The sequence below is a fragment of the Myotis yumanensis genome, unplaced genomic scaffold (assembly GCF_028538775.1).
Source record: "Myotis yumanensis isolate MYYU_CA2020_CCGP unplaced genomic scaffold, mMyoYum1.0.hap1 SCAF_3, whole genome shotgun sequence".
NCBI classification, from domain to species: domain Eukaryota; kingdom Metazoa; phylum Chordata; class Mammalia; order Chiroptera; family Vespertilionidae; genus Myotis; species Myotis yumanensis.
The window spans coordinates 21,091,087-21,117,316 of record NW_027223754.1 but is presented as its reverse complement, the minus strand read 5'-3'; the positions used below and the strand labels follow the sequence as shown (position 1 = coordinate 21,117,316).

At 39.7% G+C, this 26,230-nt stretch overlaps 1 protein-coding gene across 4 annotated transcripts in view; it reads right to left on the bottom strand.

Annotated features, from left to right (window-relative positions):
• Positions 1 to 26,230, bottom strand: part of UNC5D (unc-5 netrin receptor D) — a 530,300-nt gene that overhangs the window by 92,915 nt on the left and 411,155 nt on the right. Inside the window, exons 5-8 of one of the 4 annotated variants that reach the window (XM_070408379.1) lie at positions 22,907 to 23,087; positions 21,897 to 22,064; positions 20,021 to 20,185; positions 5,140 to 5,172 (exon numbers count right to left, since the gene is read on the bottom strand). In XM_070408379.1, coding sequence (XP_070264480.1) covers positions 5,140 to 5,172; positions 20,021 to 20,185; positions 21,897 to 22,064; positions 22,907 to 23,087 — 547 coding nt within the window. The remainder of the gene's footprint in view (positions 1 to 5,139; positions 5,173 to 20,020; positions 20,186 to 21,896; positions 22,065 to 22,906; positions 23,088 to 26,230) is intronic. The other 3 variants (XM_070408380.1, XM_070408381.1, XM_070408382.1) reach the window with 3 other exon arrangements.

The window sequence follows — 26,230 nt, the reverse complement described above, 5'->3', positions numbered from 1 at the left end:
TGGGATACCATTTCCTTATCATTTGGTTTTTCTCACACTATGCTGGCTGTGACTTTTCTGTTTCCTCTGCAGTGACTTCTGACCTCTTCTACATCTAAGTGTTGATATCCTTGAGGGCTCAGTCCTCAGATCTCTTCCCTTCTCTATTCGCACTCATTATCCGGTGATCTCATTCAAACTAATGGCTTTAAATATCTTCTGGACACTGACAAGCCCCAGATTTGTGTCTCTAGCCAGGACTCACCTCTGACCTCTAGACTCATGTTTTCAACTTGCCTATTCAACCTCTCCATTTTGATGTTTAATAGGTATCTCAAACTTGGCATTTGTAACACTGAAGTCTTGTTTCCTCAGAATTTGCTATGCCAAATTTTTCTCTTGTCAGAAATGGCAATGCCATCTTGCAGTTGCATAGCAAAATTTTGGAATCATTCATAACCCATTTTGGCATGTAATACCTTCTACATTCTGTTACTTCTGCCTGAAAACTCTTTTCTTCAACCTAATCCTTTTCTCTTAATCTCAATAGCCAGTCCACCAGCAAATCCTTTGGACTCTGCCTTCAGAAAATATGTAGAATATGATGTGTTTTGACAATTTCTAATGCTATCTGTCTGTCCCAAGCCACAATCATCTTGAACCTGGATACTGTAAATGTCTAGATAATTGTCATAGATTACTGTTACAATAGGTCATGCTAAGAGGTTTCCTTGCTTCTGCTCTCATTGTATGTTTACACTCAACACAGCAGGAACAGTTTATCCTTGAAAATATTCAGCCACGTCACCACGGATAAAAACCCTCAAAGGCTTTCCATCTTGCTCAGAGCAAAGGTCAAAATCATTACCATGGCCTGCACTACACTTGGCCATTTGTCCCACATCTCTGATCTTACTTATGGTGACTCCTCCCTTTGCCACTCTGCTCCATACATCCTGGCCTCCTTGTTGTTCCTCAGTCCAAGCAAGCTTCTACCTCACAGCTTTTGTTTCTGCTGTTCCCTTTGTTGGTAATGCTCTCTTCCCAGATATCCAGATGTTTGTTTCATTGCTTTTCTTCAGGTCTCTTCTTAAACGTAATTCTATTACAGAGAACTTCCCTGAACACCTGATACACATAAAAGCAACACCCCCTCCAACCTTTCCTGAGCCCCTTACTGTGCTTTATTCCTCCTCACAACATGTATCCCCATCTCCATGGCACTTAGCACTATATATTTTCTGTATTGTTGTTTCCATCTCCCCTCACTGAAATTGTGAGCTCCATGGAAGCAGAAACTGTATCTGTTGTGTTAGGTGCCGACCCTCCACCACCTAGAACATTTCCTAGCATGGAGTAAACACTCAATAAATACCTGTTGAGCCCTAGCCAGTTTGGCTCAGTGGATAGTGTCCACCTTCAGACTGAAGAGTCCTGGGTTTGATTCCAGTTACTGGCATTTACCTCAGTTGTAGGCTTGATCCCCAGCCTTGGTTGGGGTGCTTGTGAGAGGCAACCAATTGATGTGTCTCTCTCACATCAATGCTTCTCTCTCTGTGTCTATCTCCCTCCTTTCCAATCTTTAAAAATTAATGGGGAAAATATCCTCAGGTGAGGATTAACAACAACAACAAATAATAAAATACTAGTATATAACTACCTGTTGAATAAATGGAGTAATGTATATGAGTAGAATAAAAATGGAAAAGGTTGATGAACTTGAGATCTCTTTACGTGGCAGAACAGAATTATTTATTGGGTGCTGAGCAAGAGAAGGGAGAGGAAAAAGATAGAGGGGCCAAGAAGGCTGTCCAAGTTCCTGACCTAGACAACTGAGTGGCTGGGATACCATTCACTGACCTAGAGGAGAAAGGAACAGTACTGAATTAAGAATAGAGACAAACAAGAATACATTCAATTTTGAAAAAGTTGAGATTAAAGTCATTGAGAAATACTCAGCTGGAGATGACCTGGAGGTAGCTGACTCTTGAACTACTCATTGGATTCATACTTAACTCTGTTAGGTACAAACAACTCTGTGGAAAGCACATGAAGAGAGAATCTGTGGTTCTGACCTACTTCCTAAGGAGAAGCTAAATTCTTTTCACCCCTAAGATGAACTTGCTGAACTAGTCACTGCTCAGGAGCTTACAGCCTTTCCGAAAGTCACATCCCTAAGGCTCCTAGGAATCTCATTGTCTGAATGCAACCATTTCTCAGTCTGACTCTGGGGGTGCATGTTTGCCATTCAGAGCCTACTATATTTTACTGCACCTCCTGACATTGTTACACAACATTTATTGAAAGCACATTTGATGGTAATGAAGTTTCTATTAACTATGATTAAATCTCATAAAGCACCTGAAGATAATTTAAGATGTGCAGAAGCAGAAAATGAAACATTCAGCTCAGTACATTAGGAAACGTAATTGATTAAATTATCTCATTTACAATAAGTGCTTTCATGAGCTATGCACTGCACATATTTTCCCCAGTTTGTCATTATGATTTGCCAACAGATATCTGAAGATTTCACTTTCTTTTTTCTCTCTCTCTTTTTTAATTGAATTTATTGGGGTAACTGTGGTTAATAAAACCATATAGGTTTCAAGTGTACAACTCAACAAAACACCATCTGCATACTGCATCATGTGCTCATCACCCAAAGTCAAATCTCTTTTACCCACCATTTATCCCCCCCTTTGCTCTCTTCCACCTGCCTCTCCCCCTCTCCCCTTTCTCTCTGGCAGTCACCATACTGTTGTCTGTGTCTGTTCTTGGTGTTTTTTGTTTTGTTTTGTTTACAAACAACGTCACTTTCTTTTTATACCTCCATGCAACTGTGTGCGAGACTCTGAGTGATATTTTCTTGCTACGGATCCTGTGCACAGCTATATATAGGAACAGGTTGTTTCTCAATTATCTTCATAATTGACTTTGATTTTGCATCAGTGATGATTCATGCACTCTTCAACCAAGCCTCTCTTTCACTGAGCAACCGCAGCCTGAATTTGTATAATGCACGCCTAACCATGCAGCTTACAGAACCCTGGTTGGATTCCTCTGGGAGCCTTTTGCAATCACATTGATTCTGTTAAGGTTTTATTTTTAGGAAATGACAAATTAAAACAGTTTAAGCGATTCGGTTGCAGTATTTAGCAATTAAGCTTGGTGTTCAGGAGCGAGAACCCCGAGCAAAAACTAATTCAGGAGTCCCCGAGGACTAGGTATAGCTACTGTGGGGTTTATGGCTGAAAGTACAGATGTAACTGAATTAGAATGGCACAGAACTCACAAATTAAGCATGAAATTAATTTTTAAAAAACACACATGCACTTCTAGGTAACTCTCACATGGGCCACCACATGGATGCCCATGATCTTGCTTGTGCTACACCCCAGAACTGGCAGGTGGAACAGGGTCTGTGAACAGGTAGAAGTTGAGCGTCCACTTATCTAAGCTGCCACCCTGAGGTCTTGACTCAGGCACAAGCCAAATATGCAGTTACCCATTCCTGTTCTCCCTCCCTCAACATGCACATATACAGACACAAAACCACACATACACAACCAGGTCTCCCTCCAATCTTCCAGGGAGTACAAAATCAAGCATACATGATGTAGGAGGGTTGCTATCCAAGTACTAAGGATTACTTTATGGGCAGCAGACTGCATAGAAAAGAAGAAAGTTTGCTTTTGTTCTGCAAAGATTTCAGACTCTGCAAGCAATGGCTTTTTTATATCTCAAGCCTGACTGAAGCAACATAATAAAATATGAACTTAAATAGCTTTACTAACCCTTCTCTCATGTTTCCCGACCTCTGTCCCATGATACCTATTTCTGTCTATCTTCACAGCGTCTTAATTCTTTCAAAGAAGGTGGCTAATAAGAGCTATTAACTCTCCAAAGCTATTTGAATTTCAATACCCTAGGATTAAAAAGATCAAAAACCATTCATTTTATATTAAAATGGGCAATACTGACCAGGTACACCTTCCACAAGATTTATAAACTGAACCTGCCAGGCCCTTTTCTCTCTCCCTTACTGCTAAGAAGCCTTGTGATCTCTAGTATGCTTTACACCAAGCATGTCAAACTCAAAAGCTAACACGGGCCAAATAAACGAGGCATGCGGCCCACGGGCCATGAGTTTGAGATGCTTACTTTACACACTTCTGGACCCTGGAGAATCATTTGGGGAACATATTACAATGTAGATTCTCTAGTGCCCCTCGCCCTGTACCAGGGATTCCAATTAATTTGTTCTATTCTGAGGTGGGGCTATTTAACAAGCTCCCACCACACCCCAACATTCCATGCCTGTGGTCCCTGATCTACCTTTTGTGAAATATTTTTCTAAGACAGAAGTTCTCAAGCCTAGCTGCACACTGGAGTCACCTGGGGAGCTTTGAAAACTAGAGGTTGTTGGGGTCTAACCCCCCACCCCCATTTTGAATACACTGGTTTGGGGTATAGCCTAGGATTTGGGATTTTTAAAAAGTCCTCTCTATGGTCCTCAAGGTCAGTCAAGGCCTGAACCATAGGATCGAATGCGGAGCTGCCACCCATTCAATCGCTGCTCCTTTCCCCAAATCTACCACCTGCATAAGATAGAGATAACGCAAAGGCCCTCCCAGGAAGCAAGCCTGTAATTATAGGGCTCCAGCCAGCACCACCGTCTGATTTTCAGTTTCTGATAGTTTTACTGTGGAACACTGGTTCCTCATTTACCCCCTTGCCATGGATTTCACAGTTTGCATCTCAGGCGCCCCCTCCTCCTCCTCCTAGGTGGAGAGGCGTGTAGTCAGGCTTATGTCCAAGTTGCTTTTCATGAAAGTGTGTGCTGACAAGTATTTATTAATTGTAATGCTGTAAATCTCCTCAGAAATGAGAATTCTAGATGACAGTTGTAGAGAAATGGACGTACAGGCAGGCAGAATCAGGAGGAGAGATTTACTTTTATTCTGAGGGAGGGGAGGGGTGTGCATATTTCTTTGTGATTTAAACCTCTGATATGTGACTCCAAACCCAATGAGCAGAAGCCCCAAAAGCCCTGGATCTTTCGTGCAAACTTCAGTTCTGTTTGGCTCCTAAGCAAATACAACAGTAAGGCAGCAGATATGAGAATAAATTATAGTCACAAGAGGAAAAAGAACTTACTTTGGGGTTTTATCTCATGAAGAGGTTTTTTATCTAAAAGAAAGAAAGAGAAAAAAAGTTGCATTTAATAAATTTACATGGAGCAGATATATTTCCTATATCATTTGGTCTATCTCTATTAAGGAACATTTTGTCTATTTTTGCAGACAATATATGGATTGTGTAGTCAGTATTTCTCCTTTTTGCTCTATTTCTTTATTTTCCTGTTTTGCAACCTTTTTTTTAGGATGATCGCCTCATTCCTTTCTTTTTCCTCAGGCTTACTAGAGTTTCTTTCTGTTGCATTTGCTAGATTTTGATCTGCATGATGAGAGCTGTGAGCTTGCAGCCTGCCCCGTTTTATATATACAGCCAGAAGACGGCTCAGGTAAAGGATGCTATTTCACTATATATGGGAGAAAAATGAACCAGTGAATAAATATTTAAAGGGATCCTGCCTTGGTCGGTGGTTATCGTGGCCTGGATAAAAAGCTCCAAACTGTGTTGCTTATGCATTCTCCTTGGGTATGCATGCGGTATTGTGGGCATGTTTTAAGAAATCACACTTTTTGATTTCAGATCTCTATTAATTGTTAAAACGTGCAGTTTCTCTTAATGGAAAGGTATCATTTGACAGCCATGGTGTTGAGCAGTGAAGCAGTCAGATAAGATGGGTACAGAGAAAAGACATTCAGACTTTTACTGAAGCAGGGCCACAGGAGCCAGAGCCCAGGTGAGATATTTTCTTAATTTTCCCCATTGCCTTCCATCCACCCTTTCCTGCCCTGTCTCCCATCACCGAATAACCCTGCAATAATCTTCCAAATCACCGTGAGACTGGGCACCTGGGACCTGACGCTGTTTTATACCACAGCCTCTCCACTCCCCATCACCCCTGCCTGGTCCCATCCCTGCCAAGGGCTCTGCCGCAATCCAGAAACCTGGGAAGCCCACATTTCAGACACCAAGGCCAAGGCTCCAGAAGATTTGCATGGTGAGTCAGCCCTCTTACTAGTCCTCTCAAGGGCTCAGATGGAACAGTCAGACTGCAAGCACTGAGGCTGCTGCCAGGCGGTCACAGAGCCACACTGTGATCGGGGGACCTTGCGAGGTCACCTTGTGCAGCGCCCTTCCTCCGTTTGCCTGAAGGCGGGCCATGCTCGGGGTGAGACACTGTCATTCTGAATTATGTTTTTAACCGAATCAAACCTCGTGCAGTACACACTTGAGAACTTCATAAATATCATCTCACTGACTGCACCATAACCCCTCCCAGGCAGATAGATGCAGCTCTACTCGGAATTCTTCATGGAATTCTTACCCTAACCCAGTCCTTCACTTAATACTGGTTTTGACAGAAAGCCCTGGCAGTGTGATTTAAGTACATCTCCTGTGTGTTTTGCCATCTGATTTGTTAAGGGAGTAGCTGTTAACAGTTGCACGTAAATCACACTCTTGCCAATAGGCCACCATTTTTTTCTTCTTCAATATATGGGGAAAGTTCTTAATATTTTCTTAATTTTCCCCATTGCCTTCCATCCTTGCAAATGGCAATTTCTGGCAGATCTTTCTTTCAATGAACAATCCTCATAAAAGATAAGAATTTGTTCAAGTTGATATGCTCATATTCAGATTTTTATAGTCAGGTTTCTTAAAACAGGACAATATTCGCATTCAGCTTATCACATCAATTTAACGCCACCAGCTTTCCCCAGAGCAGGTGACGCCTGGCGAAGTCCAGATGCTAATGCACGCAAGAATTAGAATAAAACGACTGTGGGGTCTGAGTCTAACCTCAGTTTTTGCTTATTGCATGCTATCTGACAGCACTTGGCATGGGCACAGCGATGCTGGCAGGCCGGGCTGAGCCATCTAACGTGATGCATTGCTAGGACTACACAGAGAGACATGCAGAACATCTGTTTAGGACCCTGGCTGAGCTAAATTGTATTATCTTCCTTCTAAACCACAGGAACGGAGGTTATGCCAGGTAGCAAAATGAAGCTCCATTAAAAATGGGTGCTATATATAACTACTCCCCAGAAAAATAAAATTGAATATAGCCAGGCTGTGAAAAAAACAGGGTGATGAGTTTCACTGGGTATAGCTCTGCAGGAAAAAGAGTGAATGAGGCTGACAAGCCCAGGGCAAAGGTCCCAAGATAGGACTCAGGCCACAAGGCACGTGGACAGGAGTGGGCATTTCCCCATTGAAACAGCTCTGGTGCCCTCACTATTAGCAGTGTGGCATTGTGGGATGAGTGCAAACACTCTCAGAGCCCAGGCAGGATTTAAATCTTTAATTGTTTGTATCCTATCTATGTGGTCTCAGTGTCCTTCTCCTAAGTAAAATGCGAATGATAATTTCCTTGAAGTTGGATGCTGGGGACTACACATGATGAATGTGAAGTGTGCAGCACAGGGCTGGCACAGGTGAAGCATCAATAAATGGTAGCTAATAACTAATATTACGGTTTCAACATGTTATAAATAGGATCATCCTTGTCACTTGTTCAGAGTGAAAAAAAACCACAACTGCATGATTCTTGGAGATGAGTCACAACCCCACGTTCTGGTGTGTTTCTGGGGTGCTGGGAAGGGAGTGAAGGCCCTTGTGGCTGCTTTATGAGACTAAGTCAAAACTTCAGTTTCCTGAAAGGGATAAAAATGGGCAGGGACCAGTAGACCCTCATGGGCTCCCTAGCTTTCATCCACCATAAATCAGCAGAATAACAAGCAATGACATTCCATTTGAAATCTATTTGACATGATTTCCTAGAGCAGAGCCAAATTTATTCCAAGGGATTCTGCTGGACCGGGGGATTTGTTGAGCGAAGGGCCAGGGCATCTTGTGGGTCAGTATACAGACTCTCGTGGAAAAGGCTGGACGCCCCTGGTGCCCAGGAGAGCTTTAGTCCTTCAGCATCCACATCAAAATTGGGTCCTGCTGTATTTTGTGAAATACCAGTCTCTTGTCAGCAACCTGCTAGCATACAGCATTTTCCCATCTTCTGAACAGTCTCTCATCCATGAGCTTGAGAGAGGGCTTCCCATCAACCTCACTACCTTTGCAAGGACTGCCCACCCCACTCTCCATGTCCTTTGATTCTGTTTGCACAATCATTTTCTCACAAGGCTGAGGGCCATGCATCCACTTGGCCTTGGTCAACCAAATCCTCTCTGCTTTGATTTTACCTTTCTCCAAGGCCATGTTCAGATGACCCTTTAGTAAATGAATCTGTTAGGGCCATAGTTTTATTAATGTTGGCTGCACATGAGAATCACCTGGGGAGCTTATTTTTAAAAGAAAATACCCATGCCTGGGCCCCATTCCAAGAGCTCCTGATTAATTGGGGTTTGTGTTTTTGTAATTACTGAGGGCACCACCACTTTCTGGCAACACATCTGGGGATTTGTGTACTGAACTTCTTTTGGTCTCTGCCTCCCTAGGAGGCTTTGGGGTAGCTATGGTATCTGATGGGTCCAGATATATCCCTTTTGTATTCTGCAGATAGAGAAATGCAATTTTGAGCCAGCTGAGCTTCAGTTTGTGAAAATCAAAACCATTTTCCAAAGATCTAACATACACCAAGAGGTACCTTATAGGTAAATGGACATTGATAATAAGTAATTAAAACTCAGTCTTATTATTTGTGTACTTATAAGCTAAAGACACAGGAGTGTGTTTTTTTAAAATTTTAATAGTGTCTTAACTTTTCATGTGTTCTTTAGGTTATCTATACAAGTCCAGGCTTTTTCACTTTATTTTATATATGTATAATACATTTATGAGATGGGGGAGAGAAAAAGAGGCAGAACAATTTATGTATTTTTGATGGTGATTTGGTTCTTTTCCACCTTTCTTGCTTTCTTTGTTGTATGGGATGCTCCTAAAGCATTTCCATGGTATCCATTGTTCTTAGGAGATATTTATAGCTGTACCCCTACCTTCCCTCCCACATGCCCACATCCAGCCTTATCCGTTCTTTGCCAGAGAATAAATGTGGCCGGCTTCGTGCAGCTACATGCTGCAGATCTAGGAGAGCAGGCCTGGGAGATGCAGCATGTGTGGACAGATGCATTCAATCTCCGACCTATAGACTGGGCAAGGAAGGGGCTGCTCGTAAAACCTGTGGGCTGTGATTATGTGAAATAGGCTCCTATGAGTTTTGACAGCTAACAAATATATTTGATACCAGAGTCTGTGTTCTTTTTTGAGATTCAGGCATAGAGTCACTCATTGAACTAAACACCCACCAGACAGAAAGCCCAGACAGCTACTGTTCACCAGGCAGCAATTCACAGATGTCATTATAGTTAATGATTACCATTTTCTTTTTCACTAAACCAGCCATGTCAGTTTCCATCTCCAAATATCATTTTTTAGATTTCCTTCTACATTGATCATATTCTTTGAAATCTTTTACATCCCACAAAAACACACACACACATATTTGTTGACTATTTTAATGTACCCTCCACAATCTTAGTACTTTTAAATGGTTTAGGAGGTGCTTCTGAAGTCTATGGAATTGTCAGTCTTCTCTGCTCACTCCCTGTCACTGGGCTAATCCTTTAGCATCAGCACACAGGGGTCTACCATGATTCCACACTGCCCTACGTCAGAGCCAACTGCTCTGCCTAACTCTATGGTCTCCTATTAGCTGATCCCACCACAAATAGGACTTAGTTTCCACGCACCTCAACACAAGTTCATGCCCTAGTCTGAGCAATCCATTACCGCTCCTGCCCATGCTAGTGCCTCTCCTTGGAATCTCCTTTTCCCTCCAAACCTCCTACATAAAAATGTCCTGACTCCAAGGCATAGATCAATTAAAAACAAAAACTTTTCAACTAAAGTTGATGTATTATATTAATTATATTAATTTTAGGTGTACAACATACTGATTAGACATTTATAAATCTTATTAACTGATCACCTGATAAGTCTAGTACCCATCTGACACCATACCTAGTTATGACTATCTTCCCTAAAGTGTACTTTATATCCCAGGGATTGTTTTTCTACTGGCAATTTGGGGGACAATCAATTTATCTTCTATTTCTGCGAGTTTATTTCTGTTTTGTTTATTCATATATTTGCTTCTCAGCTTCCACATATAAGCAAATCTATATAGTATTTGTCTTTCTCTGTCTGAATTATTCTAGCTAGCATAACCCTCTAGGTCCATCCATGTTGTCACACATGGTTAAGATTTTTTTTATGGGTGAGTAATATTCCATCATATATATGTACCACATCTTATTATCTATTGGTCTATCAATAATCATTTAGACTGCTTCCATGCCTTGGCTATTATAAATAATACTGCAGTGAACAGTGGGGTGCATATATCTTTTCAAAGTAGTGTTTTATATTTCTTCAAATATATATCCAGAAGTGGAACTGCTGGGTCATATGGTAGTGCTGTTTTCCATAGTGGCCACACTGATATATAATACCACCAATAGTGCATGAAGATTCCTTTTCTCCACATTCTGGCAAACATTTGTTATTCATTAATTTATTGATGACAGCTGTTCTGACAGGTGTGAGATTATATCCCTGTGATTTTAATTTACATTTCTCTAATTATTAATGACTTTTGAGTATCTTTTTATATGTCTACTGCTTATCTGTGTGTCCTCTTTGGAGAAATGTCTATTCATATCCTCTGCTCATTTTTTTAATCGAATTTTTTTTGTGTTTTGGGTGTTAAGTTGTATGGGTTCCTTAAATATCTTCTCTCATTCAATCGGTTCTTTTCATTTTGTTGATAGTTTCCATCACTGTGCAAAAATTTTTTTAGTTTGATAAAGTCCCATTTTTTTCTTTTGTGATGTAAATTTTAGGACTATACATTCTAAATCTGTGAAAAATGCCACTGATATTGTGATAGGAATTTTATTTTATCTATAGATTTCTTTGGGTAGTATGGACATTTTAAAGATGTTAATTATTCCTATCTGTGAGCACTTATGGCCTTCCATTATTTGAAAATTTTTCAGTTTCTTTAATGTCTTATTCCAATTACTCCAATTACAAATCTTAAATTTTTGCTTAAATTTATTCCTAGGAATTTTATTCTACTTGATGTAATTGTAAAAGTGATTGTTTTAATAATTTCTCATTTTGATAGTTTGTTATTAGTATATAAAATATTTTATTTGTCAGTTTATTTTGTTCATTGGATTCCACATGTAAGTGAGATTATGTGATACTTATATTTCTTTGTAATTCTGTGGTGTCAGTTGTCACTTCTCTTTCATTTCAGATTTTATTTGGGCCCTCCTTTTTTTCCCCCTTGATGAGTCTTGCTATAGTTTTATCAATTTTGTTTATCATTTCAAAATATTGCCTCTTTGTTTCATTAAACTTTTCTATTTTTTAATTTTTTTTAGACTACTTTGTCCCATTTCCCCCGCCCCCCCCCCCCCCCCCCGCCCCGATCTTTATATTTCTCTTCCTTTCCCTTCCTTCTATTTGCTTTGGACTTTTCTCACTCTCATTCCTTTAGATGTAAGGTTAGGTTGTTTATTTGAGGGTTTTGTTTTGTTTTAATGCAGACCTTTAAAGTTATTGCTATAACTTTCCCTCTTAGAACTTCTTTGGCTGTGTCCATAGATTTGGGGTCATTGTTTTCATTTTCATATGTCTTGATGTCTGTTTTGATTTCTTCCTTGATCTCGTTCCATTCATTGAATGTTATTTAGCCCCTCTGTGTTTTTCATTCTTTTTCTTGATTTCTAGTTTTCATACCATTATGGTCAGAGAAAAAGCTTGATATGATTTCATTTTTCTTAAACATATTGAATATTGTTTTGTGTCCTAATATGTGGTCTATACTAGAAAATGTTCCAGGTACACTTGAAAAGAATGTATATTATGCTGTTTTGGGGTGAAATGCTCTGATGATATCAATTGAATCCATCTGATCTAGTGTGTCAGTTAAGGCAGCTGTTACACTGTTGATTTACTGTCTGGAAAATGTATTCACTGATATCAATGGGGTGTTAAAATCCCCTCCTGTGACTATATTACTGTCAATCTCTGCCTTTATGTCCATCAAGATTTGCTTGATATATTTAGGGGCTTCTATGTTCGGTGCAAAAATGTTTGCAAGGGTTATATCCTCATTTTGGATTGATCTCTTTATCATTATGTAGTGTCCTTCTTTGTCTCTAACTCCGTTAACATTTGTTTTAAAGTCTATTTTGTCGAATATAAGTATTGCTACCCCAACTTTTTGAATTTATTTCCATTCTCATGAAATATCTTTTTCCATCCTCCCTTTACTTTTAGTCTGTATATCTTTAATTCTGAAGTGGGTCTCTTGTGGACAGCATATACATGGGTCTTATTTTCTTATCCATTCAGCTACCCTATGTCTTTTGATTGGTGCATTTAAGCCAGTTGCATTTAAAGTGATTATTATTGGTACATATTTGTTGCCATTTTATTCTTTTAACTATGCCCTCCTTTTGTGTAATTCCATTTCTGGGAATATATCTGAAGAAACCCAAAACACTGATTCAAAAAATATATGTATCCCTGTTTCATTGCAGCATTATTTACAATAATCAAGATTTTGAAGTAACCCAAGTACCCATCAGTAGATTTTTGGACCTGGAGAGTATTATATTAAGTGAAATGAGCCAGTCATACAAAGACAAGTACCATATGATTCCACATACATGTGGAATCTAATGTGGAATCAAATGTACAAGTTAAACTAACAAACAAAATAGAAACAAATTCATAGCAACAGACTGGCAGCTGTAAGAAGGGAGGACTGATGGGGGGCTCAGTAAAAAAGGTGGAGAAATTAAGCAAAAAAGGTAGAAGAGGATAAAATGGTGAACATACAATATATTTTAATGACAAATACACTTATGTTAATAGATGTACTAGGAAATGTTTGAACTAAATATCTATAGTGTCACTGTCAGTACCTTTGTAGGTCATGAAAAACATAACTTTTTCTGAAACAGGAATCCCTTTACTAGAACACACACACACACAATAGTTATTGTTTTTACTATGGATGCAAAATGCTTTGCATAGATTTGCCTATTTCCTCCTAAAAACAAAACAAATCCTTTCTATGAGGCACTATTATAACATTCATTTTATAGATAAGTAAATTAAGGCTTAAGAAACTTGCTCATAGTGTTGTAATCAAAATTCAAACTCAAGAAATCTGACCCCCAAACTCCTGAGTTTTCAACCTGTTTTTTTTCTAAACAGGATTAATGTTGAATCCCGTAGGCCCAGCTCATTTATTTCTTGCAATTCTAGGTTCATGTCTATCCCTAATTTGCAAACAGGATAACCAGTATAAACAGAATCATAGAGGGCAGTAGAAGGCTATTCACCCTTTGCTCTGAATGCCAAATCAATGCAGATCCATCCTGGGTCAGCCTCATGGAATCTCAACCTCTGTGTCGTCTAACAATGCCTAGTTCTGAACTGCCTTCCCTGTGCTTCTTAGGCATATATTATCTACAAAATATTTTTACTTTTGCTGTAATGATTTGCATTTCCACGAACTTTCTGGCTGAATGGCTAAAATTTCATTTCCTTAAGAAATGTTTTTAAGTTTTCTAATAGGTTTTCTGTATCCAGTTTACATTATCATGGGGATTGGTTCTTATTTGTCTCTTTAGTTTCCTTGGATTTTTCTTTCAGTTTGCTTTGTTTTTGTCTTTTTCCACTTTAAGTAATGTGATCCTGCTTCTGCTCTCCAGATGCCCAAATTTAATTTTAAAGTCCTTCCTATTTACAGTGGAGGTGTTTTATTTCAATTCTTCTCCTAAAGTCGATAAAGTGAACAGGATGTGCCTGAGAGAAACTGCCAGAGATCATGTTTCTGAAGCAAGACATAGCACTTCCTGTCCAATTCCACCAAAATAATGTAAGCCGAGTATAAAAAAGTACATATTGATATATGTTGGGAAGTAAAGTGTATAGGAATATAAAAAAGTGGATAGAAGAGAGATGTGGGCAAACTAATTGCCTTGATTTCTATTGGCTGAAAAAAAAATTCTTACCTTGGTTACTCTGTCATGACTATGTACATGTAGCACAGGTCTATGAGAAAATAAAGATGGTGATAGGGGGAAATTTCCTGGATAAAAAAAGATATCTTAACTGTTTTAGATCCCTTGCTCCTCAAGGAAAGCTTCACAGCTATGATACCCCTCCTTAATCCTAATGAGCATACTGTGGGTGTGAGACCTGTCTTTTTCGCATCTCCACCCCTCCTACCAGTCTTTTGTGGTTTCTTCTTTACATCCTTAAAAAGTTCTGTTCAGCTAGTCTTCAGGTGGTTCTCAATGAGCATGGTTCTATAATTTAGTTGTGATGATGATGTGATCATGGAGGAGGCCAGCACTGCATTTACCTACTCTGCCATCTTGACCGGAAGGCTATCTTTTTATTAACAAGGCATAAAAGTAGAAAAGTCTACAGTGGGTGGATAACAAAGGGGGAGACATTTTATGATAATTTGTCATATATGGTTTATCTTCATTCTCTTTATGCTCAGTTCTACTCATGGCATTTGAATTTAAGCACAAAAATGAAACATTTAGCCATATAGAGTTTTTTTAAAAAAATGCTTTCACTAGGACACATGAGTATGGAGCTCTCTCTGCTTTATTTTCTTTTTTAATTAAGCACAATGGAAACTTTAGTCGTGAGCCATTCTACTCTGTCTCTTTAAAGCTTGTTAGTCACTGGTCTTCTTATTGCGTCCCATAATGGTAAAGTGTTCATTGGGGCATGGGGGAGAGATTGTTGCTAAGCAGCTAATGATACCATATGTTCCCAAACCTACCCTCTTATTTACTCTTGTGGATTTGCAATACTGTATTCACATTTGCTATGCAGTATACATGAAGGCAACTCTGAATTAATCAGTTGTTTGTTATGTAGAAAGCAGCTATTATAAAAAGGAGCACCTACTATGTACAGTAAATGGAATGAAAATGGGTTTTTAATATTAAAACTACCTGGGAGAATTAGCAAGCAGCTGGAAAATTCATGACAATTTAAGAATGGATTGTATCTTGCTACGCCATTTTCATTTCTTTGCTATATAAAGTTTACGCTATAATTAAGGAATTGTGCAGTGCAGCTGGTTCTGAAATATGAACTTATCCAACAAAAATTTTAAGAATGAGTCAAGTATGATTCATGACTTTTTGCCTAAAGAAAGGAAATGATGGGTTTTGTTAAGGTAAAAGGACACCTATCCATTATAATCCTATATACAAAATAGGCATTCCATAAACCATTAACAAAATGTAAAACTTGTTTCAGATGCACTGAGCTAACTCCAGAATGGTGTCCTAGGAAAGATAGAGAAGGGACTTGGGTAATTACTGTAAAGATGACAATGACATTGAGAATAGCCTAAGAGAAAATGCTTACCAAGATGACCTTTATTTTGATGTAATTACAGGCTCACCTTTTCAGGTGCTTCTTTTAGGTCATTTAAGTAGATCATTCAATAGATAATGTTGTTAGATTATTAAATGTAAGCTTGGGGTTGTTTAATCGAACCTGCTATTGTCTTTGTCCTTGATGTGGTTACCAAACTGTCAATTCAAACTTTTCTTATCAATGTATCCATCAGAAATGAAAACAAACCACAGTTTAACTGATATTTCCATTTCTGAGCTATCAATGTTGAACTGACCTATCTTACATCCTGACCAGAAGGATGGATTAACTATCAGGTAGCTCAGCCTTGAAGATTTCCTCTCTCTTTCAGGCCCCTGTGGCATTTCTCTGGCTTCAGTCTTACTACACCTCAAGGCACTAATCCCCTCTGAAGCAGGTCTATTTAATCTTCTCAAGTCAAAGCCCTTAGTTTTCTATCTGCTGGAGTAAAGAAAGAGGGAGCAGGCTTTTCTTATTTCTTAGGATCAAGCTAAATACCCTGCCATTTTCACCCTTCTGTTCCTGTCAGTGAGGCATGCATATGTCATTTACCTCTGGTTGTACTCCTCAGAGCATAGATGAAGCTAAATTCAGCAAGCAGAAAAGACATGGTCAAAAAACTACCTGACTCTAGTGTTTAAGGTTAGAAAACAGGGATCCACACACGTTCTTATTTCTCAACAATATGTCACATAATTATCTTTCTGGAAAGAAAGGCATCAGAGGATTAGCTTATGGTTTCAATTTGGATCCTTCACCAACTGCTATTGGCAAATAATCTTACTATCACCAATCTTGGGGCATGTAATTTCTTTTTTCTAAATATATTTTTATTGATTAAGCAATTGATTAAGCAGAGAGGAAGGGAGAGGGAGATATAGAAACATCAATGATGAGAGAGAATCATCGATCGGCTGCCTCCAACCCACCTCCCACTGAGGATCAAGCTCACAATGAAGACATGTGCCCTTGACTGGACTCAAACCCAGGACCCTCCACCCTCCAGTCCACAGGCAGACACTCTGTCCACTGAGCCAAACCAGCTAGGGCGGGGCATGTAATTTCTTGATGAGAGCACTGAGGTGTGGCCATCTGTGACAGATTCACACTAAAGTTTTTGTGCTCCAGTCACAACTGGCCATGCAACAATCACACCCAAATATTAAAGTAATCATTCAGAGCTAGCAGGTCCATCTCTTGGAGAAACACTACCCTCAGGGACCACAAAGGCAACCCAGATGCTTTGTTGAAAGCTAAATAAAAATCAAAGAATTATAGGTCTTCTAAGAGAAGTTGAGGAACTGCTTTAGGGTCTTTTTGGCATAGATGAAAACATATAGGATGAGGATGAAGAAAATTCCCAAATTGTAACATGACCTAGATCCTTCTCAAAACTAATGCTCCATAAAGTTGTTGGCAAATGCTATTTTAATCAAACTCAGCCTTCACTGAATCTCTATCCTGAGAGCACAGCTAGTTTCACCAAGACCATTGGAGCAGAGTGCCAGCAAGATGTGCACAGGGGTATTGGCATCTTTTAACTAGAATGCTGTTCATTGCTTCCTGCAGAGATAGTAATCTGTTATCCATTTTTGTTGATAGTGGTAGCCACTCTGTCTGAAAGGACAGAATATATCCTGGTGTTGGATTCACAAACATACCCCTTTCTCAATGATACATAAATATATTTAATCAATTTATAACTCCTTGTAGCCATCAATATTCTTGATCACATCTGACAGAGTTACAAATATGCACACTACAGACAAAAGATGCTAGAGAAAACATGCTTAAGCAGAAAAGGGAATGCAGGCATGAGTAAACTGAATAGAAAAAAAAGGCTCACATAGCATTCTATACTCACACCTTCAATGCTGAACATATTTCAAACCTCATTGTCTTCCTAGTTATATTATTTCCACTATGGGTAATGGGAATGAAATACCCATTAAACCACACACATGACTAAAACCATACCTGGTCAATGCCCACAGGAAAAGCCACTGTCTGAACTATGGCCATTTCTGGCTCAAAGGAAGGAACTAAACTTTGGAACTTCACAAGTCCATATGCATCTGTGATGGTTAATTTTATGTGTCAGCTTGACTGGCCATCAGGTGCCCAGGTAATTGGCTGAACATTATCTGGGTCTTTTCAGATGAAACCAACATTTAGATCCACAGACTAAGAAAAGCAGATTGCTCTCTATAATTGCTTCCCAGGGCCTCACCCAGTCTGTCTAAAGCTTGATCCTTCTCAAGTGAGAATTCTGCCTGCCAGTATGTGAACTGGGACATTGGCTCCGCAGATCTGGGACTTGCCAAATTCCATTATCACCTGAGCTTATTCCTTATAATAAATCTCATTTATCTATCTATCTGTATATCTCATTGGTTCTCTCTGGAGAACCCTGACAAACACGACATCTCAAATTTTAGAGTTGGGATCTAGACCAGTGATGGCAAACCTTTTGAGCTCAGCATGTCAGCATTTTGAAAAACCCTAACTTAACTCTGGTGCCATGTCCCACATAGAATTTTTTTTTTATATTTGCAACCATAGTAAAACAAAGACTTATATTTTTGATATTTATTTTATATACTTAAATGCCATTTAACAAAGAAAAATCAACCAAAAAAATGAGTTCGCATGTCACCTCTGACACGCATGTCATAGGTTCGCCATCACTGATCTATCTAGACTGTCCAATACCCTCTCAGTGCTGGTAATTCATTTCAGGGCTAAACAACTCTTAATCACTGAACTTGATAACAATTCTTTCTTACCTAAAGGGCTAACCATTATCCATCTTCAATGGTAACTGGATTAAGTATTAGTCAAGTAAGGTTTAGGCCTGATATCCTCTAGTGCAGACCTTACTGGTGGTTGATGGGAAAGTTATGACTATGATTATCTAAAATTCAGTTGATAACCAAATAGTTATATTATCAGCGCCTCTTTAGAAGACTTATGAGTGTCACAGTTCTAATTGTTCTAACTATCAATTCAAATATGGCTACATGTTTAAAAAAATAGTCATACTTCCAAGGTATATTTCAGAAAAATCTGGTAACAGTCAAGAGTAGACAGAAACATATTTCCTTAAACCTCTTGCTACTGAGTTTGTGTTAAGTTTCCTTACGTTTTGGAAGGGCAAAGGCATTTTGAGGAAGACAAATGATTGGAATATATTCATTAGAGTGCAGGGACCTTTCATCACTGAGACTGGGGGCTAGGTTGCATTCTATGACAGTTCTGTGTACTGTATCTGACATATGCAGGTACTCGATACTTGTAATAGCAAACAAACAAACAAACAAAAAAACCACCAAAAAAAATACCATCGTTGCTCATTTAAAAACATATTAATCATTTTAACCAATGTATTAAACATATAGACTTCTTTTTTAAAAAATATAAGTTATGTTTGAATATGCTTGTTTTCAAGGGTACCCAGTTGTATTGATTTAGAAAAATAAAACCAACTTAGAATAGATATTTTCTTCATCCTGCCATCTTCCCAAATAAAAAGTGACACACTGGTATTGAGCTATGTTATTTTTTCCTGTGTATTTTCCTAGTTCAATGCCCTGAATCTCTTGTTCCTTAAGGACCTAAGCAAAATCAGTACACCTTAGCTCAATGAGTGGGCAGATGGAGAATGGGTTCATCTTTACTGAGCACCTACTCTGTGCCATGAAATATCAAGTGTATTCTTTTGTCACTTAGTCTTCACAATAACCAAAACTGGGTACCATTGGGGGTACTTAGAGTCAGAGGCATAAGCAACTTATCCAGGGTCACAAAGGTAGTGAGGGACAGCGCCAGATGAAAACCCGTCTCTCTGTGACTATTTGATCCTCCCATGCTCAGGCAGAGTCACTTGGAGATGGAAGAATGTAATCTCAGGAATAAAGGCTTGGGAGTTTTGAAATGCACATTCCATTTCTTGCTCTGCCAGACCAATTTGATACAAAGCCACCCACCTCCTCAGGTGTCATAAATCCCAGCCCCCACTTGTAAGATAACAGTCACAACACATCCCTCGCCACAAAACCATGGTCTCTGAAGATGATTAAGTGCTTTATAGTGCTATATAATTCTTGGGAGAAATATAGACATAGTGATCAGAATTTCACCAAACTTAAGATGCAGGCTACTAAAAGAAAAGAATTGCTAAGCTAAAAAGTCTAAAATGTCTTCTTACATCATTTCTTCTAAAACCTTGTCTAGTTAAATCAATACTAAGTATACACATTTATAAAACTGACAATGATAAAATATTCAAAGTCACCCCAGCTTTACTAAAAATGTATGTCTTCTTTTCTACACTTTTCACTCATTTTATTTTTGCTCTTGGAGATTTTGCTTTCTGCTAACATATTTAACACAATAATTATGACGTTTCTTTTCATATTATGGACAAACACCGAAGATGCTAAACAGAAGGTGTTACCTAGAATGCAGAGACCATCTGTGCAGTTTTCAGATTCCTGGCTTAGCCCTTCACAGAATTTGCCCCCATTCCTTGGGGGTGGTGCTGTGCACTCCCGGATCCGAAGATGCTCACACTCTGGGCTGCAGACTGACCATTCGCTCCACACTTCCCAGCTCCCGTCCACTTCAAAGAGAAACCAAAGGAACCATCATTAGAATGAATCAGGCAGCGGTCAGGAGACTCACCCCAGGATTGCTGTTCTTAGAGCTGAATTTTAAAGCAATAACCACCACAACAAAAAACAAAATAACATATTCATTTATCTTCTCTCCATGGTTTCTTTCCTAAAGAGATAGACTAGCAAAAGCAGTGGTGTAATTCTCTAGCTCTTTCAGGATGAGACCAATTACTGAATTTAGGCGAGCAGAGCATTCGCATTACCAGTGCCCTTGGGTTGGCTAACAATGTCATTATCCATTCTTCCCCAGTCTTTCACGCTCAAGTGCAGCTTAGATGGACAGATAAACAGTGTGCAGTAACCAGTGGTAGTCACCACTGCCTTGGGTGTTGACAGTTTAGAACAGAGAGCAGAATGAACTATCTTTAAGCCCTAAAACCCCCTAAACAATAAATCCATATTGATAGTATTAAACTAAAACAGGTCAGTCAAACACCAAGATACCAAGATTTATATAAATAGAATTTCTTGGGTCATAAATTGCTGCTATATGCAGAACTGAACAAACTGAATTCTACTAAAAATCAACCCTCGAGATCATGGCAGCTGTTTGAGGCAATTGTCCCATTACCTCCTAGGAATCCTCCAACCATGTTTATGTGGGTTATGAATTTGCAGTTTTTAATCAAGAGCAATTAGGAATAGGGTAACACAAAATACTGAATGTAAGACAGAATGTCTGAGTCCTTGACTGCCAGTTTATTGGCTGAGCAACCCTGAGAAAGTCACTTAGCCTATTTCTGTCAACTGGGGGTAATAAAACTCACAACACAGAGTTCAATAAGATTACGTGTGTAAAAGTATCTTGCACATAGTAAGCACTCAATAAATGCAAAATGAAACTCCAAGAATACACTGCTGGTGAGAGCCTCACCTTAGCTTTGAGTGGAACTAGATTTGAAATTTTAGTCAAGAGGCTCTAGTCCAGTGTTCTTGGAGTTAATGTTTCATAATGCATATGAGACCCAGGATCAATTTATTTCTCAGTGGGAGGATATGTTTTCCATAAAGAAAGTCATCTTCCATCTCATCTATTTCTCATTGTATAAATTGGGTTAGAGCCAGTAAGAGATGAACAAAATAACTTATAAAAGCCATATTTGGCAAGTGTAGTCTATCTCTATTCAGAAAGGAAGGCAAGCATAGATCAAATGTAGAATAAACTGCTGTGATGCTGTACAATCTCTGCCAGCTGTATTGTATATAAATACAGAGCTAAAACTGGTAAGCTTGGTGGATTGGCAACTGATAATAAAGAGTCACATTTTTGGTACCTGTTTTGTGTTCACAGACAACTTAATTTCTGCTAGCTATTATAAAAATTAATGCCACAGAATGGGAGAACCCAGGGAGAGAAGGGCATGGCTTAGTCCAATCAAACACGGGAGGTATAAAAATACTTCAAAGCATTTGGCTTATTGATGGTGAGTGTTCAGGGTCATTTGAGTATTACAAACTACATATGCCCCCAAACAGAGGTATTTCACCCATGTTCTTGCTATTACATTGAGTTCTACATCAGCACTTTGGACAAAGGCTCTATAAGAACTTGGGAGAGGGTCACTTTGAGAAAGAGGGTGATATGTTGAATGCTTCACACCAGCTTACTAGTGTTGGTGGATCAAAAGGGGAAAGGGAGGAGTCTGTATATCTCACCAGGACAAAGAGAAGTGCAGGTAATTTTCTGCACTGACATTCCCTCACAAAAGGCCCCACCATTGAGAGGAGCTGGGTTGGTACAGGTCCGGGAACGTTTCTGCCATCCTCTACCACAGCGAACATTGCAGGCTGACCACTCTGTCCAGGAAGACCAGCCTCCATTCACTGAGAGAGAAAATGGGGAGGGGAGAAAAAAAAGGAGAAAGGTTTTTACTGATTGCCTACTATGTGCAAGCCACTGAGCCAGGTGTTGTGAGTTAGGCATCCAGGGACCAAGAGACCCTGCAGACACACACTGGCTGCTCCATCATGAGGTGAGCGACTAGGCTTAACCTCATCGGTGCCCCTCAGCCTATTCCTCTGATATAAGGAGGGACACACAGATCATTTTCTTTGCTGAAAAATTATGAAAAATAGAAAGAACTCATTACCATATCTCTAAAGCACTTGAAAATCCAGAGCATAAGAAGAAAATATCAGCATCTGAATTTCTATTACTTTAAATGCCTCAAAAAATAAATCCCAGGGCTCTTCTATTGTAGAAAGGAATGCCTTTACTTAAATAGCTGGGTATTTCTTTTATACAATACCTGAGATATTCAGCAAATAGTGATGTTTGTTTATGGTGGATTTTGTATGCCAGGAGAAAAACTTCCCACAAGCAGGTCTGGGGAGGATGGGGGAGGGGAGCAGAAGTTGCCCACCTCAATTCTTTTCCAATACAAACACAATGGAAGAAAATAAGCAACATCTAAAATTATTTTCTGATCAAGAGTGATTGGAAATATCACTGCCTACCTCATGGAAGTCCAATGTTGGATGAAGCAGCAAACATTAATAGCCATACAAATGTGTTCCCACCTGCCAAATGGGAGAGGCAGGAGAGAACACAGTGGTGGATGGCCCCCTAAGACCTTTGAGCTCTGAAAGTTAAATTGCAATAAAACACACATCCCTCTACCTCTCTGCTTTCTGTACTCCATTCCTGGCCTTTGGGCTGGTCTTACCATAAACTACCACCGTGGCAGACAGGCTCCTCCTCTTGGCCACGATGTTGGCTGCCATGCAGGTGTAATTCCCGGAGTCTGAGAGCCGCGCCTGCCTGATGATCAGGTTATGGTCAGCCCTGGTGTCAATGTTCTCATCTTGTTCGGAGTCAATGGGCTCCTCATTTTTCAGCCATTCCACCTATAAGAAGAATGTTAACTTTACAAGTCATTTTTAAAAAAAACACAAAGCACTTTTTTTTTTTTTTGAATTGGAAGGTGAGCAATTTTGATGTGCGGATAAGAGACCTATAGCAATGATTTTTCCCCCCTCTTTATTCAATATGCCATCCCTTTTAATTAGGAAATTTGGTATATTCAGGAAATGAATACTGAAGTTAATAAACTGGAGGCAGGAAAAGGACTGCCTCCTATTGACTTTGACCCATTTTCTAAAAACGCAGTGGAAGAGAGAAAAGAGGTGACTGCAATTAGGTCATTTCATTATATTTCATTTTATTAGAATTCTGATGACTATGATGATGTTTCAATACTGGTGCATAATGGAGCTCAGAGTGCAGCACATGTACTTTGTGCTGAGAGAATATTATGTTGTCAGACAAGTTTCAAGTCAGTACGTTTCAATTTAAACAAATTTTAATAAAGGGGTGAAAATGTGTAAAGGCCACTGTCATATATATTTGGGCAATCATAGGCACATAAATTCAAGTTTCAGTGTTCCCTAGTTTGGGGTATAGGTTTCTTTGGTGATCATGCCATTCCGTCATTGATTCAGTGGCTATTTAGATGGGGTTAGACATCTACCACATTTAAGGTCCATCCTTGCTTCTGGGGAAGCTCACTTCCCACATCCTCTGAGCGTAGGCTAGTCCCATCTCGGATTTGCTTTTTCTGACCTATTTCCTTCTTCCAATTCCACCCTAATCCTATCCTTGGTCCAAACTTCTCTTTACCTTGAACACCTGAAGAAGACACAGATGGAACCTTCTGCTCCCTAAATCCTCATCCTCCCCCCAGTTGGGGTACACTATTATACCTCCCCTACTTCACCGAGCAGGCCAGTCCTCCCCTGAACTAACATCTCTCCTTCCTCATTTTGTCCTGTGCTTCCACATCTGAACAACCTCTCCACTGTTCACACCATCTTGGTAGCACTGTACACATCTCTTGCTTGGCAGTAACTGCTTAGCTCTAGTTATCAGCATATGCTGCACACAGTCATTACGTAGCACTGAAAGCAAGGGCAGTGGCTACACCAGAGCCATCACACAGAAACATACGCAGCAGGGCACTTTTCATCATTCTGCCCACCATTAGCACAGATCATTGAGAGTTGCTTTTAGAAGAAGATGCCTCATTTCATGTTTAAAGCTTGAGAATTCTAATTTATTACCAATAAACAAGTGGCATCTGTTATATAACAATTTGATGTAATCAAGATATGCTAATCTCTATAAGAAGGAATTATCAGAAGAAAACCTTTAATGATATTTATCTCAAGTGCCAACATGTAAATGAGAGTTTAGAGTAACCTAAATCATCACCATCTCAAATCCTCCCTAGAAAAAGTCAATATTAGAAAAGAAAATGATAGCAAATAGACAAAAGAAGAAGTCTGAGAACTGCTTAAAAACATGGAGATGAGCTGAAAAACCAATGTGATACTGGGCCATGAAGTAAAGAAGCAAGCTGACTACCCACCCCACCGTCCAGCCTGGAGGTGTGGCACTGGCTAATGACCCACAGCCCAGAAGCACTGCTCTAGCAAGCGAAGCAGGACAGTGCAACCAAGTTTATGTCACATCTGGCCACCAGTCTGTGACAAATGTCCTCCATTCCCCACTAACCAGATAGTTTATTCTTTCATGAATTTTATATTTTATGGGTACGATGAAAATTAACATTTAAATGCACATCAACCCAAGAAAATAAAAGCTGGGATTAACACTGTCACCAATATTTGGGATGAAACACACACTTAAAGCCAATAGGATTGGAGTTTTGAAAGAACAGATCTGCCTACTAAAGTAGGTCTGGAAGCTTTGTCCCACCCCACACTCTTCCTGACTCTGAAATTCAGAGCATAAATTGCCTGGTTTTCTGATTAATTCCCTACTCCTGAGATTTGTAGCACTTAGAAAGCTGTTCCCTTGTGCCCCCACCTCAGTCATCGTTTTCCACGCTTCCCCTCAAACAGCTGGTGAGGAAGTCAGGAAAGTCAGCCCTGGCCCATAAGTAAATTATTCCTAGTGAGTTAACTAGCCAGAAAAAACCCTGCGGGCAGTGTCCCTGGAGACGAAGCCAAAGGAAGTCCCAGCACCTGGAAATTGAAGAAAGCTTTCCTGACCAGATCTTGTACACGATTGTCTACCACTGTGCTGTACACCTGGAACTAAGAAGAAAAGATGATAATTGAATGTAAACTGTGATTGAAAATAAAACCCACAAAAAACAAAAACTTGACCCAGAGTCTATTAAAGCCTTAATCATCAAGTAGAGGTTTGGCTTCAAATTGAAAATTTAAATCATATACACAATGAAGTGGCCAACAAACTAAGAAAACATTTGCCACAAATTGGATAAGTAAGAGGTTAATGCTGTGATGATCTGAGGAAAATCTGAATAGTTTAAAAACCACTATATGCATATGTCTGTGTGTGTGTATATACTGGTAGATGAAGATTAACAAAACACACACACACACACACACACACACACACACACCCTATATAAGAGCCTAATATGAAAATTGACCGAACGGTGAAATGACAGGCCGCTATGATGCTCACTGACCACTAGGGGGCAGACGCTCAATGCAGGAGCTGTCCCCAGCCTGCAGGCACCAGGCGGGTGCCAGCAGGAGCCCCCCATCACACTGCCGGTCACCCCGCAGAGGGAGGTGACCCGTGGCAGCGGTGGGGGGCTGCAGGGCCAGCCAGCGAGTGGGTGGCGCCAGGCCGGCCAAGGCAGGTACCAGCGTGGGCCCGCCCCCGCCCCCCGCCCCCCATCACCCCACCAGTTGCCCCACAGATCGGCCCTAATAGCCGGCCAGGCCTAGGGACCCTACCCATGCACGAATTTCGTGCATTAAGCCTCTAGAATATATATATATAGCAAGTTCCCTTCACTTCCCCATCCTGCTTTAATTTATCTCCATCAGCTAGTCTTAAAGATAGTAATGCCTTTTGTTCTTATAATTATGATCCCAGGAAGCTACTGAAAAAAGGTATTAGGGCTATAAACAAAACCTTAACCACAATAAGTTATTTTTTGGTAAAAAGAAAGAAAAAGGAAAAATTATGCCAAAGCTACATGCATGCCAAA